The 17,288-nt window shown below is 34.3% G+C and overlaps 2 protein-coding genes across 2 annotated transcripts; one reads left to right on the top strand and one right to left on the bottom strand.

Annotated features, from left to right (window-relative positions):
* The first annotated feature begins 3,416 nt into the window (after positions 1-3,416).
* Positions 3,417-15,700, top strand: LOC111626574 (carboxypeptidase B-like). The gene is made up of 11 exons (XM_023369993.1): positions 3,417-3,556; positions 13,721-13,799; positions 13,897-13,972; positions 14,046-14,182; positions 14,252-14,351; positions 14,426-14,527; positions 14,594-14,806; positions 14,886-14,985; positions 15,051-15,253; positions 15,321-15,405; positions 15,477-15,700. The coding sequence occupies exons 1-11, from the start codon at positions 3,496-3,498 to the stop codon at positions 15,662-15,664; spliced, it is 1,344 nt and encodes a 447-aa protein (XP_023225761.1). The 5' UTR covers positions 3,417-3,495; the 3' UTR covers positions 15,665-15,700.
* On the bottom strand, positions 4,178-7,224 carry LOC111626581 (carboxypeptidase B-like). The gene is made up of 11 exons (XM_023370007.1): positions 7,090-7,224; positions 6,458-6,533; positions 6,253-6,389; positions 5,997-6,093; positions 5,825-5,926; positions 5,627-5,731; positions 5,438-5,548; positions 5,270-5,369; positions 5,003-5,208; positions 4,456-4,540; positions 4,178-4,381 (listed from the first exon to the last, which is right to left on the bottom strand). Exons 1-11 carry the CDS (start codon positions 7,164-7,166, stop codon positions 4,203-4,205), a joined length of 1,275 nt encoding a protein of 424 aa, XP_023225775.1. The 5' UTR covers positions 7,167-7,224; the 3' UTR covers positions 4,178-4,202.
* Positions 15,701-17,288: the final 1,588 nt, after the last annotated feature.

A 17,288-nucleotide genomic window follows, 5' to 3' on the forward strand; every position in this document is an offset into this window, starting at 1 on the left:
CTTGACTAGAATATGGGTAGAGTGACCTTTTGTCCACAGGATATAGATTAGTTTTCAGACAGATTCAAAACTGGTGGCAGCACAAATGATAGTTGGGGGGGGATGGTCAGACAAGGATGCCTTGTTCCACTGGGTAAGTTCCCTATTGTGGTTTCAAACAGAGTTGCTAGTTATTACTTGGTGTGTCGATACTATTTTAAATAATAGACTTATTAATTAAAAGGACTATCTACATTGTTTCTGACAGTCAGGCTGCCTTAAAGACACCTCAATCTTTCTCAGATTATTTCAGCATTTGTTTGGGAGTGCTATTTTCATGTTAATGAGTTGGCTACCTTTAATAGAATTTTCTTCTCATATGTGTCAGGACAAAAGACAATGCTACAAACGTAAGTGCTGAACTACCGGCTAAACAGGGAGCTCCAGCTCTTAGTATTTCTTTAACTGCTCTAGAAAAAGTATTAAAAGACTGATTTAACTCTAATTATTCAATACAGTGAAGATTAACTCCTGGTTTAAAGCAGAGTAAGACAGTTTTGCCTAGCCTGCACTTTGGGTGAACTAAGAATTTCTTGGCTTTCAACAAGACTCATATTTGCTTTTTGGTTGATGATATGAAAGTGACCAAAAACCAGTCACAACCATTTGTGCCAACTAACTCTTCAGCATTTTGCAGATCCACTGGGGCAACTCCTTTGAATTTTATTTGTGAATGTGCAGATCATTGCTCAGGCGGATTTGTTCATCTGTTTTTTTTTTTTAATCCTGGTGACATCCCTCAGCTTTATTCCAGAAGTCTGCTGGCTTTTTTTTTCTGAAAGAGATTAGACTTCTGAAATAATCTATCATGGTGTGTATAAAGAACCTTTTAGGTTGAAGTATATTTGGTTTCTTGGCCCCATTTGTATAATAATAATATGCTACCTGGATCTCTGTCTTCTCTCTGCTTGTATCAGAGAAGCAATCTTTGATTGCTTCTCTGATACAAGCAGAGAGAATTTGATGGGACTCAAACCTACATTTGATCTGCTTAGAACAAATGTAGGTTTGAGTCCCACTCTAGACCAATATTTTCTTCCAATATTCTAAATCATATGTAGAATGTTCTATTTTAATTTATGCCAAATTATTAAATTTAACACAAGATGGCAGCTTAATTCCTACATCTGGTCCAAACTGCTCAATATTTTAATTAACGTTCATCATTTGGAAATTATATTTAACTAAAAATAGAGTAGACTCACTCCTGAAGATGAAAACATTATTTTAATGTTTAGTAATAACAAGCAAAAAAGAAAATCACAGGTTTAAAAATTTTCATAAAAATTAATACTATCATTAATTATATATAAATGTATTTTTTTTATATGAAGAATTTAACTTTTTCTCATACCTCATCTGATTCAAATACATGACAGATCATTTTTGGCATGCGTTTCAACTTTGAATCTCCCAGTTCTTCTGGGTTATTTAATATTCTACGTCTTGCCATAAGAACTACGAGATCGCCGATGTCGGCTATGTATGAAATAGTACGCAAAGAATGATCCATCATAATTTCCTAGATTTAGAAAAATAATACATTACTATTATTTTATAATAAAATTCAACTCAACTCCTGCTTTATGTGCAGACATATCATCAGTACTTTTGGGGTATTACTTGATTATAGTCTGTTATGGATTCAGCACCTATAGATGGTGTTTNTAAGTAGGAATAATCGAAAACGTATGGATTTTCTCGATTTTTTATATTTTCTTACGAATGGCGGAATGCAAAGTCTTCCTCCTCTTCTTCTTCTCCTCCGGGTTTATATGGAGATTATAGCGTTAGTCCGCTTTTTCTCCGACTGGAGTCGCCGTCTACCTAGGTAAATCGGCCTGTTAGTAAAATGTATCTCTCGACTGTATTCAAATGTTTCCTAGGATGAATGTATGCAAAGTCCTCGTTTTCCGTTCAAGTGCCGGTTTTACGACTCGGCATTGAGACATTTACGAAGTAAAAACAATGTTATACTATGTAATTGTTTGATGAGATAATATTTGAAGTTTTATTCTTCTAAGCAATTGTACAAGGATATAAATTTTGGCTTTACCAGGCAAATGGCAGACTTCAAGTTTCGATTTTCCAGGCAAATGGCAGTCTCGTATATCGGTTTTCCATGCAAATGACATTTTTTAAGCTTAGTTTTTTTACCTAAACGTCATAGAATAATATATATTCACGTGCTTCACCATCTCCTGCGTCTTTTGCAAATTCTTTTCCCATTTGGGCACTAAGACGACCTTTTCTAGCAAGTCCATTATGTGTTCAGCAAGGTTTACAATGAGGCACTCGGCTCTCTCATTGAAGGCCTGGTGAAAGACGGGACTCGGATATCAAAGTTTTATGTACATTATACTGAACACAAAACTATTTTGTTTAACTTAACATATCTTAGAAAAAAACACGACCTTTGACCTCATAGCAACAGCATAACAATTTCATAACATTATTTTACTTCAGTCTTGTGTAAAAATATGAACCGACAAGTTATTTGCAATATATGAATAGTGGGAATACGATGACACTATTATAATCACAGCAATTGCACCAATCAATTTACTGTGACCATCATCCATTATTTGTTACCAGATTTGGTAGTAACATCAGTTGGGAAGCCTTTCTATAAGGGTGCTGGCCTGACCAACGGACTGGTCACGTGGATATTTTCGGATATTTTTGGGCGAACAACGTTTCAAAAATATTTCATGGGCATCTGTCTCGGATATTTGAGTTCCTGCCTTTATCACCTGGCCGAACCAACGATGGGTATGATGAAAAAGGTCCTAGTCTTAAATATCATAATTGGTCTGCGATTTGAAAAAGTTGTAGACCTATAAATTCTCACTGTCGTCCGTCTGTCTGTCCGTCCTTCTTTAATCCGGAGTTAGATAGATGAAAGCTGAGACCAGATATAGAAAGCTTAAGAGCAGGAAGCCCCAATTAACTATGTAAGAACTTCCAATGCAAACCAGAAGTTACGTTATTTCAATTCAAAACTTTCCCCTGAAAGCAGTTAATAGATGACCGGTTAAAGGAAAAGTATGATGTAAAGGGGAAAGCCACTACTAATTTTTAGTATCTTTCCCGCATGCGCACCGAAATAAAATTTAAAATGGCAACGTCATCGGTGATTTGTGTCGTGACGTCTAATGACGCAAAGCGATCTCGACGCCATTAACTTCTGAATTGGTAGTCCTTTCGTTGATTGGTCGGGCCGCCGACTTTCTTTAACATAGGAAGTACCATCTGTCTCTTTATAATCTATGTTAAAATAGTTATTATTAGCGGATGTCTTTCTCTCACACCTGTTATGAAGTATATAAATTAGCTAATATATTTCTCTTTATAGCTTGTATTCAAAGTAACGTAGATTTATATTTAATATTATTAAAAATCCAGAAAATTATTTCCTTATATTTTGAATATAAACTGTTAATAAATGAGACTTCAATGTATTCAAGTGTTTTAAATTATCCTCGTGTAGCAAGGACTTATTTACCTTTAAAATACGGTAAGTATTGTGACGGTTGATATTTCAATAAGTCTTTCTGCCATATGGGCACTAAGAAGGCCTCTTTTAAGCAAGCCAATTATGGGTTCGATCAGGCCCACAATGGAGGGACAGGGGCCGACATACGGGGGTCGGAATACCCCCGTAAAATTCCTGGGGAATTTTCGACCCATCCGGATTCGACCCAGAACGGTAGGATGCCACCTTGACCATAATGATATCATAGTAGCCACCATATTAATTTCTTTGTTTTGGAATAAAACTGGCAGCCTCCATAATTATATCTTGTTATTAAAAATCTATTGAAGTTTTACTTTACTTACATGAATAATTATATTTTAACCAGATGTTTGGCCATTTTTAAGCGAAGATGTTCACGCGTCACAATACGCTATCGTGTATAACATTTAAAGCAATGGCGGCGAATAATGGAAATGTTAGTAACTTCTGCTTCCCGTATTGAGTCATTATGAAATTTAATTACCAACCTTTAACATACCAATATGGCGAATTTTTGGTACTAAAATGACATTAATATGTTGAGTGGTTTTTGTGTTGTTGGGTTAAGTTCGTGAGCGTAACCGGCTCTTGCCTTGAATAAACCAATAACAAAACAAACTATTTGATGATAAAATATGTTATTTATTTATTGAATGGCCAAAACTGTAGCTTCTATCCCCTTGAATGTCTCCTCACAAGTTGGTATGATTTGATCTTTGGGTAGCATGAATCCATGTCGTCCTTCGTCTCTTAATTCCAATGCAAATCCTATTTTGACTCCCGCTTTTTCGTATGCCCAATCTAAAGAACTTCCTGCTGCTGGATCTAAATACAAAATTATACCTCGTGTGATATTGTTTCAGGGTTTAATAATTGTTAAAGCAAGCAGTTGTACTTACAGATGATATTTGAAATGCTTCCACACTTAAAATTTGTTCCATGGACTTTACGTAAGGCATCGGTTCCAATTTTGCATAGTCGATCCTAAAAATTAAGCTTTGTTTAGCCCATTTTTGGGTTAAATGCTCAAAGTATAAAATATTTAAGGTTTCAAACTAGTAAATAGAAGAAAAGGTGCGTTGGTTTCGTCAGAATAGTGTACGATTTTACGTCAAATTGAAGTCACGATCTGTTGTTTCTCATAAGAAAAACAGAAGAATGACGTTAAGTTGAAGTAAAAGTTTTATATTATTCTGTTGAGATGAATATAATTACATCTTAACAGACCTTAAGACATCAGTCTTTCACTCTGAGGAACCCAGTATCGAATTCAGGCGAGTCCCCAGGAGTTTTTTTGTGGGTGGTCCGTTCCTCACCACGCGACTTCCTCATTAAGGGCCTTTGTTCTATACCCATTGTAGATTTGACCACGATGGATATAGAAGAGAGGACCTCTCAGTGCCCACGCGGTATAAAAGTTTAAGGAATAAAACCTGTTTAACTTACCAATTCTTCGTGATTTGGTGGCAAAACTCTCTTATGCCCATAAGGATACATCCATAACTGCGAATAACTGTGGACTGCAAAGTATACTTTAATGCGACTTCCTCCTATTTGATTTATAAGATCTCTTAAGGCACGGCTCTCATTTTCAGAAAATGGGCTGTCCCCACAGTATATGTCTTCACAAGGATTGGTACTTGTGCCAGGACCTGTGAAAGAATTCTTTAGAAAAGGATTTGCAACGAGAAAGCAGCGGTAGAAGATACATACCACAATGGGAAATGTCAAAATTTCGGTTTGCATCGGCTCCTCTGCACCATGGCGGTACAAATTTAATGCTCCTTGATCTGGTTTTCCTCCACATACGATCCTAATGATAAAACATACTTTAATATCATAGATTTAAAACAAATATGGCAGATATTCGAGCATTTTTACCATAGTCCAAGTGTAAACGTAGCCATCAGGATTACTTGAGGGAATGATGTACCATATATGATCATCCACAAGGCTTTTGATTGTGCTGTCTGTGGCATATTTACTGGTCAACTAAGTGGGGTTAAAAGTCAATTAGTTAATTTTGAAGAATAAATTAGTTAATTAACATGAATTTAGAGTGTAAGGAACCTCGTGAATGTTGTAAAGGCAACTTGAAACTGAAACCCATTCTCTTGCATGTATACCACATTCTATCAGTATTGCTGGTTTGGTTCCGGAATTATCAGACCCGATCTACGTTTTCGAATATAAAAAATGGGTTAAAATTGCTAAAAAAAAAAAAGAAAAAAAGTACAAGAAATCAGCAAAAATTGGAGAAAAACTCGCCTTAACACCCATAATTTTTCTATTTTCAAAGGTGGCACCAATAGTGATGACGGAACTTATCGATGGATAACTACTAGCTACAGATTGGAGAAATTGGTTTATCTAGAACAGAATTTAATTATTTTAAGGTTATTTTAAGGGGTTTTTTTTAGTGAAAAAGCAAGAAACTTACTTCTTCTATCTGAAGATATCTCTGGAAATGCTCAGCGGATGCCCTCTTGTCGATTTCTGGAGTAGGTGCATTTGCTACTCTCTCTGCTTCAATAGCTCTAATTAAAAAAAAAATAAACAAATAAAATTAGTTATACCCAAATTTTCTAGGGTATACAATGCATGTGGCTCGTTCAAAGTCGCACAAAACAGAAAAAGTAAGCTAGATCAACGAAGCGTGTGATCTAAATTACATGTAATTCCACCCGAAATCTCACCTTTGCAAATCCAAAATTGACACTTTAAAGGTCATCCCTGCTTCTTTTAATGCTTCCTCCACATCGTCTATGTATTCCGGTGAAATTCTAATCATGATTGGCACTTTAATTGTTCTAGGATCTGTCCAGAAATCCAGCTATAGAGAAAAAAATTGCAGCGTATAAACCGCAGTTTACGTAAAGAAATTGGTAAATAATGTCATACCAAAAATCGCATTCCTAAACTTCTAAGAAATTCCAATTCTTCTTCGTCGTTTGGGGTGACGGTTATCACTTTATGCCTGAAAATTAAAGAAATATGGGAGAAAAAACTATATTATTTACGTAGGTCTTCATGCAAATATCACAAATAGGGGTACACCACTCCAGGAGAATTGACAATAGACAAATAATTACCATCGAGATATTATGCAAAGGGTTTAATCTACACGAGAAAATGTAGATTAAACCATAGAAGTGGGGAAATTCATCATAATATATGCAGTTGTACAAAGGAACAAGGTCAATACCCAAGAGAAAATGGGGTATTGCATCTGTGATAAACACGTACAGATTTGTAGGGGAAAAGGCAACATTTTCAACTCCCATCTGGGGATTTTACCGGAGTAAAGTCTTAGACAGTAAGAGAGATATTGTTTCCCTTCTGCACTCTAAAAGTTTCTGACTCGCGTTGGGTCAGACAGACAAACAAACGGTTAAATATTCGTAAAAACTTTAGTTATAGATAGAAAAATAGCCATAAATCCATAGAAATAGGTATGTAAACAGGAATTTAAGCGTCTAAGGGGTAGGCAAAGAGGAAATTACCATAGAGTTTACGTAAATACACGATCTTACCCCGAATAATCGACGGGAGTTTCGTCTTGGGGGATAGCCCACCCCACTAAAAATGCTAGTAGTATGAAGAAGCGCATGCTGTAGGGACGTCTGCCTTCACTACCGAAACAGAAATTGTCATAAGGTTATTTATACGAGGGAAGAATACAGTATCTTATCTGGTAGTAGACATGCTTCTGTTACTCTCCCATCGTTGAAAAAACCTTCCTCTTATCTCCGAACATCCTATTTTTCTCGCATTGACATGGTTGGATGGTAATCAGAGCGGAAAGAATCGGTTCTTCTTCATTACCTTACACCTGACCAAAATTTCCTGATTTCCTAATTTCTTCCCATTTTTAAAACTTTTGAATGGGACTTTTTGTCGTCTACAAAAGGACAGTCGAAAAACTTTTAACATCTTCCCTATCTGCTGATAAAATGGAGAGATTATTGTTAACGATCATGGTTTTTACTATCGACAATGCTTCGTTATCTTAATAAATTTGTTAATTTTCCCTACAAATTTTGCTATTTTTCATATAATAAACTTTTAAAATAATTTCGCCCCTTTTTTTCTTACACTTAATGGTGTTTCGAATGCAAGAAAGTAGTTCGTTTCAGCTCGATTTTCATACTTATAGGGGTTTTTTCGGGGTTTTTTTACGTGCTAAAAACTAATTTTAAGGGTTTTATGTGTGTGTTTTTAAAGCCGAAAATTAACAAGGGTCTTTTATAGAACTTTTAAGGGTTTTTACAGGTGTTTAGAGTGCCGAAAATTAATAAATTAAATCGAATTACCAATGTAACTGCATGAAGACCGTGAAATTTAGCTTCAAAAGAGTGATAATATCGATTTTACTAACGATAATTTTCCTTATTATCTTAGTAAATTTGTTAATTTTTCCTATAAATTGTCATTTAATGTACTGATTTAATAATTGACAAGGTTCATAGGGAAATGCCAGTCCTTCTGAGATTTAAAACTTATTAAAATTAAGAAAATGAGGCATTTAAGCTGGATTTATGGATTTTATAGGGATTTTTGGGTAAATTTTAAGGATTTTAAAGGTAGTTTGAGGGCCAAATATCGATAAATTATTCTAATAACGAAGCATTAATAATATAACGTAACTTAAGTGCATACATTTTCACTGGAAAGGCTGTTGACAGGGTCCATTTTACTATTAACAATGCCTTATTTTCTTAATAAATTTGTTAGTTTTCCCTAAAAGTTCGTTAAACTAAATTTTAAAAGAAACTGAAATTAATCAATTTATTTCGATTTCGTTAGGGAAATTTCAGTTCTTTTTTACACTTGATGGGTGATTAAAATAATCACAAAGCATAAAGTTATTACAATTAAAGCCCCTAAACTGTCCGACTAAACCTTAAATACGACGTGAATTGCGCCAAAACATTATTAAAATTCCCTATTAAATCCCTAAATGACCCACAATATATAAAATGCAGTAAAATGGAAGAAGCATTTCATTTAGGGGTGAATTAGGGAAAATTTGGGGAATTAATTAACGTAATTCGGGAAATTTACGAATATTTTAAAGCAATTTAGTAGATTAAATAAGGAAGGATTTAATACACTTATTATTCACACACATATATATTTATTAATATCCTTATTTAATGCTAATATCCCTACTTAGTATTAATTAGGGAAATTTGAAATAAGTAGGAACATTAATCCAGATATTAATTAAGGAATTTATAAAGTGTTTATTAGGTATTTTCAGGTAATGTTTAAGGATATTTTTATAATTATTTAGGAAGGATTAATTAGGACATTACAGGTTATTTCTACAGTAAACGAGGGATAATTATTTACTATTAAGCGAAATTACTGCAAAAATATCCCCGAAGTTCTGAAGAAATGAAATTAGAAGGTTCTTAAAACATTTAATGCCATTAAAACTCTCATCAAATTCTCATAAAATATATTTAAACTCATTAAAAATACTTTTAAACACGTAAAAACTCTCTCTAAAAGTGAATTTTAAGTGTTTTTTTTCTGCATAAATTTCCCCAATTAATACCCCAGAATTCCCTAAATTCCCCAATTAATATCAGTTTTAATACAAATATCCCTAATTAATATTTAATTAGGGATATTTGTGATGAGTAGGGACATTAATTAATTAGGATATTTGCGAATAGCTAGTGGGTGTATTAAATGACCTAAATCAAAAGAAATACCTTTAAAAATTCACAGATATGATTAGAACGTTTATATTTAATAACAATAAAACATCAAAATGGAAGCATTAACCTAATATTTATTAAAGTCACGATGCCAAGGTCAGGCACAAAACAGCCAAATCTTCTGAAACAATAGAATTGTATAATACCTACGCTTCCTATATTCGTGCCATAGAATTGTTAAGTAATCAGGTAGTTAACCATGCGAAAATTAAGGAAATGATATTAATTTGACCCCTCATTCATGAGGTAATGGTAGCATCTGTAAAGGATGGACATCATCAATGATGGATGCAGAAGTAGCCAAAGGGGTACTTTTATGGTAAAGGATCCAGAAGGTGAAGTGGTGGAACCAGGGAGGATACTAAAAAGACCTGTTTTAATCATACCAATTGTGTATTCGGCCAGGTCCACATGGAAGATGGGAGTGTGGTGAGAAGCATTTTCTGAGGTTGCTCACCCGGAATCACTCAGAATCCCTCAGGAGGTAGAATAAAACCTAATTGCATCCATCATTGGCTTTAGAAAGGAAGTTTTCTTAGGCTCATTAACGGCATTGAAATCAAATTTGTTAATGTCTTAACACGTTTCCAAGATCAAACATAAACCATTAAAGCGTTACAAAACAATAGAATCGTATCACTTCCCATAATAGTGCCGTATAATTGGGCAGTTAACCACGAGAAAACATTACTAAATACCGCATCAATGGTGATTGGCACCTTTATTGGAGTAGCAGTGACGATTGTGACGTACCATCCCGTTCAATGTATATGATAAAGGATGGAAAACGAGTAATTTTCCACATGGAAGAATCACGGTCACGTTATAATAATCCTGACGATGTCCACGGTATCCTTTAGAAAACTCATTGCCAAAATGTAACCCGGATCGGTCTAGTAGTTTTCAAAGTTTTTAGGGTACGGACACTTAAAAATACGAATGCTTAACCTTAAAAAATGTAGGTTTGTTAAATAAAAATTCATTATTATAAACCTAGAAAGGGAAAATCTTCATCTGTTGATAAGGATTATCTGCTGATTAATTCCCCCTCCCCCTTTTTTTTGGAAAATGAAAATACAAAGTGAAATAAGTGTTTTCTTTCTTTTATCACAGTAAATGGTGTGTGAATAGGGGAAAATACAACGAAATTGCGTAATTATAGGAATATTTTCATTTAATATAAAATCAATTTAAAATTCGTTTGCTCGTTAAAAGTATTTTGTTTTCCTAGAATTGTTATTTTTGAAAATATCCTTTAAAAAAAATTCTTTAAATTCCACTTTAAAAATAATTAAGTACATAAGGATTTCATTTCTATGTGAAATTCCTACGTAAAAATGGTATATTGAGGGCCCTTCAACTGTTCCTCTTCTGTGTCCAAAGGGCAGAAAATAGATTCGCTAACAAACAATTGCGTAGACTTATAAATAGGCCCTGTATTAGTCTAAGTTTAAGTAATAAAAGTGGCAGATCTCCGTGCATCGCGCGGGCGATCTGCCAAAGGGGGTGCCACACTGCTGCGCTTCCCTGGAGGATTTCTGTGGGAAACTGGCCGGTGTTTCGGTGAAGAAAATCCGGAAAACTAGAATGTAGATTGGCTTTATACAGTAGTGGGCACTATAAGAATGCAATAGCAATATCCGTGTTTATACCGTACGCATTCGTGGATATCTTTACAGAGCCGAAGCATTTCGATAAAGACATCCATGGCATAGAATTCAAGAAAGAGTTTACAGAAGGATAATGGTAATTGACTACCTGACATTGAGTTTGGTAAATATTTCTTTTTTTGATAAACGAGGTAAGGTTATTATTCCCTCTTTTAGGAAATTTTCATTGATCGATTATCCAAGTTATCTAGGTTAAGCTTTATAAATTTTCTTCTGTTCGGATATAAATAATATCGTATTTAGAGGAGGTCAACGTAGTTATAATCTCCGAATTGTTTTATGAAATTGGGTTTTCAGTTGTTAACGTTTGCAGCCACAGAGAGATGTTATGTTCTAGTGCATAAAGCCACTGAACACTGGTAATTTGGTCGTGGGTTCGCGTCTCGCCAAGGGGTTGGCCACGTGAAGTTTTCTTCACGTTTGTAACATATAACTACGGGCTAGTTTTCCGCAGAAAGTCATCATTCTCAGAGGCATCATCCTCAGAGGCACCATCCTTCGATGGGCTTGTTAAAAACGGGCCCTCTTATCCCCAGTGGGCGAAAAAGAAGAATTAAGCAAAGACATAATATAGTACTGTAGAAAACACAATGTGAATCTTGTTCCATTCCAAGTGTGGCACCCTTTATGGACTATTCCAAAGAAAAGTCCACGTGTTGTTTATACCAAATGAAAATAAAAAAATAATACTTCGACAGTGGATTTTTTCATGTAATTAAATATTCTGCTGTGGGATAAAATTAGGAAAACTGAAAAAAATAAATAAATGTTACTCCACCCATGGGTGGATACAAGAGACAATAGAACTTTTTCACTTACGTCGTTCTAAGTCTTATTTAATTATTACTGAAATAAACTAAATATATACATATTTATGTATAAAAATTTATAGATTTAACACAAAAGTTATAAATAAGGAGGCTTTAAACACAAGAAATTTAAAAATATATACTGTCGCCATCTGTTATCAGCTTTAGTAACTGAAACTACATAATATTAAAAAAAATGTGGAAAATGTGGAAAATTACCTTATTAAAATGCAAAATTTATTAAATAAATTAATTAAAATCGAAGACCGAATTAATTACCTTATAAATTATGCAAATTTGCTTATTTTTTTTTACTCTTAAAATCGCATTATTCCTGATAATCTATCATCGATCATACGCATCATCTGTGATGAAGCCATCAGATTTTAAAGAGAAAACAACAATAAAACATTAAATTGTTATATATTATTTTAATAATAAGGGGAGGAAAAGCATTTCTTAACGGACAATTACGTTTTTGACCCCGAAATGTAGTATAAAACTAGTTAAACCTTCGTGCATTCGGTGAATAACTAAGCTTAGTTTAAATAATAAATTACACGAATTTTCTTTTATCTCCGATGCAATCTGTTAAACGTTCTGTTTGTCTGTCAGGGTCATCGACTGCCCTCCTCGCGTGAGTTTTAAGATCTGGTTTGACTGGAATTTATTCGAAAAAGAAAGTAGTCTTTGCCATTGTGTAAATACAGGATTTGACTTTCAACCTTTATAAATTGAAACTAGAGGTTAAAGAATTAAAAACTGGATTGTTTAACTGATTTTCAATTAATTAAACAAAATAAAAAGTTTAGTTTTAGTCTTGAAGCTTAGACCTTGCGTTGAATCTATAGGTTAAGGCCTCGCGTTTTTATACGTATCGTTATTTAGTAGTGGAAAAGGGCCTGTTATATGTTAGGTTCACTATAGAATAGGGTCACGACAAGTCTAGAACTGGGAAAATTTATATAAATTTGATCTTCAAAATGGTGGAATATCTTAGATCGAACAAAACATCAAACACATAAATAGAATTAATATATGAAAAGATTGGAAAAGGTGAGAAAGGACCCGAGATAATCGAAAATGTAGGGCTTCACCCATCTCTGAAAGCCAAAATAAATTGTAAATGAAGTCATTATTTATCACAATTTACACCATCTTTACGTAAAACACTAAACAATGTGCCAGAGGCTCCAGTTCCTGGTACAAAATCCATGGTATTCTGTATCAAGGGAGGGATCTTCGAGGGAAGGTAAGTTGGGGAATTTCCCCATCCAGGAGAAAACTTAAGGGCTGTAATGATTCAAGGAAGGCATAGAATTTACCCCATACCAACCTTTTGGCAGCCCTGTGCTCAAATAGTCGTATTGATTCCCCCCTGCATAGAAAATGATAGAGTAGAATAGTAGATTTATATTATAATTCGTGACTTTAATGGTAATCATTTTTAATACCGAAAGTACTAAAAAGTTTACCCTTCAAGGTCATTATGACCAGGTCAGATTAGCGAAGACATGAAAGCGAATTTTTCGCACCAAATTGCAATTTAGAACCTGTTTATTTTTTAAAAAATGCCTTGACATTTCACTCTGATTCTAGAAAAAAAAAAAAACACAAGTGGGTTTCTATAAATATTACATAAATTTTTTTTTATGATAATCTTAAAGAAAATGCAAAGTAACATCAATGCTTAAGGATGTAGAAATAATTAAGTACGTGAGAAAATTTTAAAAAGAAACATTGTCATTCTGAAAAGAGGAATGACCCCCCTGTATGACGTCACTGAATATTTATTTAAAAGAAAATTCATGAACCTAACTCGTTTCGTCAACTCAGTTAAGGTCAAGTTCGTTGTAGGTGAAAGGGACAAAATACACAGAGAGTAAGGGTAAGTGCCACCAAACGGGGAAGACTTCAAAATACATTTTGGATTTAATAAGGTATAGATGCTTGCAGGTATGAACCCACGGCTATTTTTACTCCTCTTGGGTATTCCTGGGATAATATGCCAAACCAACGAAGCCAACTTTACAGGGTAAGTGATCGAATTGTATTTATTTGGCATATTGAATAAAATATGATATTATGAAAATTGGGAGCAATTTTAATGTAGAGAATACTTAAAATTTTAGGCATAAACTAATAGGAGCCTTTCCGAGTAGCGAGAAAGAAATAGACGTGTTGAGGGAGTTGCGGAATAACTCAGACGTGAGTTGCAATTGTTTTTTTTTTATTTAAAGAGTTTTAAAATTGTTAAACGTGTAAATTTTTTAAAATTCAGGTGGATGTATGGAATGCTCCTTCAGCCCTGTACGAGAAAGTTAATCTTTTGTTAACACCAGAAATTGCTGATGAAGTGGAAGAAAAATTGAAGGACAATGGCATCGACTTCTACGTTGTTACTAATAATATACAAAAGTAATGTATAAATATCTTTGTTTTTAAAATATTTCATAAAATATTAAAAGGAATTTACTGAATTAACAGATGGATAGATCAAGAGAAGGCAACTAACACTCCTGATCTATTCGAGCAAATTCAAGATGTCTCCCGTTTCGATTTACAGAAGTATCATAGATTGGATGAGGTGATTCGTTATTGTTTTAAAATATGATGATTTATAGCTGAATTTAATCTTAAAATTTGATATTTTCCCCACAGATTAATGTGTACTTAGACGAATTTGCAAAACTGAATGGGCATATGGCTTCGGTGATCACCATTGGGCACAGTGCTCAAAATAACCCAATCAAAGGACTAAAAGTAAATTTTTCTTAATTATTATTATTATATATTTATTTAAGATTACTTATGGTAAATTTTACGTAGATAGGTAATCCTGGAAACCATAATAAACCCGTTATTTGGATCGACGCTGGAATACATAGTCGCGAATGGGTTGCACCCGCTACTGCTTTATTCTTGATAGACCATTTATGGAAAAAGAGTTCAGATTCCAGAGTCAAGAAGTTGTTAGACACTTTCGATTGGTACATTATTCCCGTTTTAAATCCCGATGGATACGTACATACTTGGAGTGGGGTAAGGAAGCATTACTTACTGTTAATTTGGATCTTGGAGGTACTTCATGATCTTTTTAATGTTCGTTGCTTCTATGAAGAATCGAATGTGGAGAAAGAATCGCATCGTTTCTGGCTCTAGATTCTTCCAAACTTGTTATGGTGTGGATCCTAATAGGAATTTCGATGCTGATTTTGGCAGTAGGTAATTGTTTCTAACGCTCATGCTTGAATTGCCATAGATCTTCATGCAACTTTACTTGCAGAAGCGGGAACTGACTCCAATCCGTGCAGTGATATTTATCCAGGAAGCGCAGCTTTTTCAGAAAACGAATCCAGAGCTGTAAGAGATGCTATAATGCCAATGAGAAACCGCGTGAAAGCCTACTTTACTGTTCATGCTTACTCTCAGTTGTGGATGATTCCGTACGGATATAAACGCGGAACTACTAAAGATTTTTTAGCTCAGGTATTTTTTCATTTATTAATATTGAAATGGCTTTTTAATGATCCTTAATGATCCCTTTTCCTCACAGATGACAGCTTTGCAGAAGGCTGCAAATGCAATAGTCCAGAAACATGGTCAATGGTACCGTTATGGAGCAATCGCCAACACTATATGTAAGTATAGCAGAAATTTCTCTAAAAATTCGTATATTATTAATAATTTATGGGATATTTCATTGTTTTAGATCCTGCAAGCGGCAGTTCTACAGATTGGGCATACGAAAAAGCTGGGATCAAGTACTCTTTTGCATTAGAATTAAGAGATAAAGGACAATATGGGTTTTTGCTACCAAACTCTCTTATAAAACCTACTGCCGAAGAAACTATAGAAGGGATATTTGCTGTTGCCGAACATGTTATTGCTGAACTGTAAAATTAATTAAGGAATATCCATTATATTCTACATTCTTCGCGATTATGTTACATGAATTCAAATTGTTTCTAGTTAATTTTATAGGGTATACAGAATAAAATTGAATTTTTAAAACTTTTCATGGCTCATACTTATATGTATTTTGCATATTTAATCAGCACGCCATTTGATTATAATAATTAACACATACCCGTTTCTATACGAAACCAAATATTGTGCTCAATATTGTTCTTATATTTTGTTTAATGCTCTTTACATACATGCCACACTGAACCCCTTGTCCATGCTACTTCTATTGCGAACCTATCCGAATTCAGACTTACAAAGTGACTAGCTAACTGGTAAAGGGTGTGGCACATATCCAAGTCAACCCACCTATGAAAATTTTTAAGCTGATGTGAATCGGAACGCCATTCCTCCGGAGAGGTACCATAACGGAGGCATCAGCTGTTGGCTCTGGAGTATTCGGTCACGTTCCAGAACTCTGGAGGAAAGTTAAGGTGTAGTTTCGGAAGGGTCTTCTACTTTGGATTGGATTGTTGATATGAGCTTTAAGACAACGCAACACATGGCCAATCTGCCAAGGGGAAGGCACTTCCCGGGAGGATTTTTATGGGAAGCTGGCACCTGAAGAAACCCGTAAACTCAACACTGCCAGCTCGTTCGTGAAGAGGCGAACCCACCACTTGTGGTCAGGAGATTTTATTCACTGAGCCACCAGTGGGTTCTTTGGTATTTTGGGTAATGCTTAATATCTTCTAGATATTGGTATATTTATACATTAAAAAATATACAGATCAGATATTTGTGAAAGTCAGGATATTCTAGAATATTTAAATTTACAAGAATATCTAATTTCTTGATGTCCCATCTCTTTTCATATCTAAATAAATGAACATGCAATAATGTAATTACGAAAGAAATGGACATTAAATTTCATTATTTTAAGAAAATCGTTGTAATGTTTCTATAACGCTATAAACTGTCAAATTCTGACTTTCAATGATCCTGATTTATACTTATGTATCGAACCTTTTACAAAAACTAGTGCATATTTTAAAAGTAATTCGATAAATTTAAATAGAAAAGACATTTTACATTTTTCAAAGAAATGCAATAACATTACTTCAATTATATAAATCTAAATACATTAAATTTTTGCCATAGCACACCTACCAACAGATTCGATGTTAAAGTATATATGAAGGAAAATATTTAGGTTATAATTAGTTTAATAAGAGGAAGAAAATTTAAGTTCGGGAGAGATCTAAAAATAATATTAAAATATTAACGCACACCCGTAGCCGAGCGGATCAAACCATTGAACACTGGTATTCAGTGGTGGGTTTACGAGTGGGATTTTTCACGTGTCTAACATCTAAACACGGTCCACTTTCCTATAAAAAGACCTTATAGAAGACATCTCCTCCTTGACGGATCATACAAGTATTGTGTTGCTTTACCTGGTATACCAACAATCCAATCTATACCAAGTTATCAATATAAGTGGTCGTATTATATACAGACAGGCTGACATCAAAAAGAATCGTTCAGAAGCAGTGGCGTGCCGAGAATAGACTAGGAGACTAGGCTAGACCCTTAAATTCCTTGAAATATTGTCTAA

This window comes from Centruroides sculpturatus, unplaced genomic scaffold (assembly GCF_000671375.1).
Source record: "Centruroides sculpturatus isolate CEXI.00-Female unplaced genomic scaffold, Cexi_2.0 scaffold203, whole genome shotgun sequence".
Lineage (NCBI taxonomy): Eukaryota > Metazoa > Arthropoda > Arachnida > Scorpiones > Buthidae > Centruroides > Centruroides sculpturatus.

Coding starts and splice junctions, on each gene's coding strand:
- LOC111626574 (XM_023369993.1), top strand. CDS start 3,496: ATGTATTCAAGTGTTTTAAATTATCCTCGTGTAGCAAGGACTTATTTA. Junction 14,352..14,425: donor AGTATCATAGATTGGATGAG/GTGATTCGTTAT, acceptor TTTTCCCCACAG/ATTAATGTGTACTTAGACGA. Junction 14,986..15,050: donor TTTCGATGCTGATTTTGGCA/GTAGGTAATTGT, acceptor CTTTACTTGCAG/AAGCGGGAACTGACTCCAAT.
- LOC111626581 (XM_023370007.1), bottom strand. CDS start 7,166: ATGCGCTTCTTCATACTACTAGCATTTTTAGTGGGGTGGGCTATCCCC. Junction 5,209..5,269: donor TTTTGACATTTCCCATTGTG/GTATGTATCTTC, acceptor ATTCTTTCACAG/GTCCTGGCACAAGTACCAAT. Junction 4,382..4,455: donor AAGCATTTCAAATATCATCT/GTAAGTACAACT, acceptor TTTTGTATTTAG/ATCCAGCAGCAGGAAGTTCT.